Below are 1,531 nucleotides of genomic sequence, written 5' to 3' on the forward strand. Positions count from 1 at the left end.
GGGGGGTGGGCAGACCCTGTGGCAGTGGGTGCAGGTCCCTGGGACCCCACATTGCCCATGGGACCTGCAGGCTGCAGCTGAGTTCACCCAGCAGGGACTCGTCTGAATCCAGCATTTTGCCATCCCGTGTGTGACTGTAGAGGGAGCCCAACCCCAAACGTCAGCTCCCAGTGAAACCTCTGCTCCAGCCACTGATGGAGATGCTGAAAGCACCCAGGTTTCTCCCTCCTTGGGTGTGTCTCCATGGCTGGGGTGAGCAGGGGGCCCCATCCTTCCCAACCCGTCCTTCTCCACCGCCCTGGTGTGACTCACTTGTTCAGGGCTACCTCCAAAGCCTCCTTCTTGCTCCGGGCTTCTTGAATGCGGTGCCTCATCTTGGCCAGAAAGTCCTCCAGGTTGCCCAGGAGCTGGGGTTCGTCCTTCCGGAGCCTCACCCAGAGCTGCCAGATCTCCTGTCTGCAGGGAGAGGGGTGTTTTATGGTGAGTACCCCCCCCGAGCCCCCCAAAGCCAGGACAGCTATGGGATCCCAGGGCATTTAGCTCACACCGTACGGGACGCGTGGTCCTGGGGACAGATTAGCATTGGGGTGACCATGATCCTGTCCCCTGCTCCTGGGGCAAAGGCACCTCCAAACCATTTCTGGGTTCGCTGCCTGCATGGGGACCAAACGAGTGGAACACCCTGCCCTGCCCCAAGCCTTCCCCCCTAGGGCAGCTCTGCCCCATCCTGCAGGACACCCATGGGTGCTAAACAGGGTGGCTTACTCTTCAGAGACGTTGTCCGTGCCCAGCTGGTCCATGAAGGCAGCAAAGTGTCTCTGCTCCTCACTGTCCACCCCCTCCAACACTGGGCTGGGGACGACCAAGCGCACCCTCCGGGATGCCGTTTTCCGCCGGCGGTGCTCCCTGGCAGCTTTTTGGGAGCTCAGGAACTGCCCTGCCGACAGATACCCCAAACCCTCAGTGCCCAGCTGGGCAACAGCAAAGCCCAAACCCCAACGCATCCCACCCCGTGGCTTTGACAACCTCCTTCGACAGAATAGGACCCCTCACCAGCCGAGCCATGGGCTGAGACCCGGGTATGGGGACACTTTTTGGGCCATCACATACCACCCCAACAAGGGGAGCATTTCAGGTCCCCTCCTTGGAAAGGATCAGGGGCCATGTCCAGGATCAGCCCAGGCTGCTTAGCAGCAGCATGCTGGCACTTACACAGCCCGGCAGTGAACTCCTCGGTGCTTAACTGCCCGGTGCCAGCAGCATCCAGCCCATCAAAGACCAGCTCCAGCTCCTCCGTGCTGCAGGGGAAATCTCCCTCCTGCAATTTCTAAGAACAAAGCAAATCAGGGGAAAAACCTACCCCTCACCCAGTCTCAAGCCACCCCAATGTGCATTTATCCTGAGAAGACACCCCCATCCCTTACCTGCATATCTGAGCGGGTGACAAACCCTGCCTGGTCCTTGTCCCGCTCCCTGAAGAAGTCCTGCACCCTCTGCACTATTTTGGATGCCCACTGCACCTCCTCGCCGG

The 1,531-nt window shown here is 60.2% G+C and overlaps 1 protein-coding gene across 1 annotated transcript; it reads right to left on the bottom strand.

The window, feature by feature from the left end:
* Positions 1 to 308: 308 nt before the first annotated feature.
* On the bottom strand, positions 309 to 1,525 carry LOC118452871 (ras-related protein Rab-44-like). The gene is made up of 4 exons (XM_035900141.1): positions 1,425 to 1,525; positions 1,213 to 1,327; positions 766 to 937; positions 309 to 456 (listed from the first exon to the last, which is right to left on the bottom strand). Exons 1-4 carry the CDS (start codon positions 1,428 to 1,430, stop codon positions 309 to 311), a joined length of 441 nt encoding a protein of 146 aa, XP_035756034.1. The 5' UTR covers positions 1,431 to 1,525.
* Between the last annotated feature and the right edge of the window lie 6 nt (positions 1,526 to 1,531).

This window comes from Egretta garzetta, unplaced genomic scaffold (assembly GCF_000687185.1).
Source record: "Egretta garzetta isolate BGI_Z169 unplaced genomic scaffold, ASM68718v1 scaffold688, whole genome shotgun sequence".
Taxonomy (NCBI): domain Eukaryota; kingdom Metazoa; phylum Chordata; class Aves; order Pelecaniformes; family Ardeidae; genus Egretta; species Egretta garzetta.

What these genes read in the sequence shown, in the direction of transcription:
- LOC118452871 (XM_035900141.1), bottom strand. An exon ending in GGAGTTCACTGCCGGGCTGT is followed by an intron (nt 938 to 1,212) that starts GTAAGTGCCAGC and finishes ATCTGTCGGCAG; the next exon opens with GGCAGTTCCTGAGCTCCCAA. An exon ending in ACGGACAACGTCTCTGAAGA is followed by an intron (nt 457 to 765) that starts GTAAGCCACCCT and finishes CTCTCCCTGCAG; the next exon opens with ACAGGAGATCTGGCAGCTCT.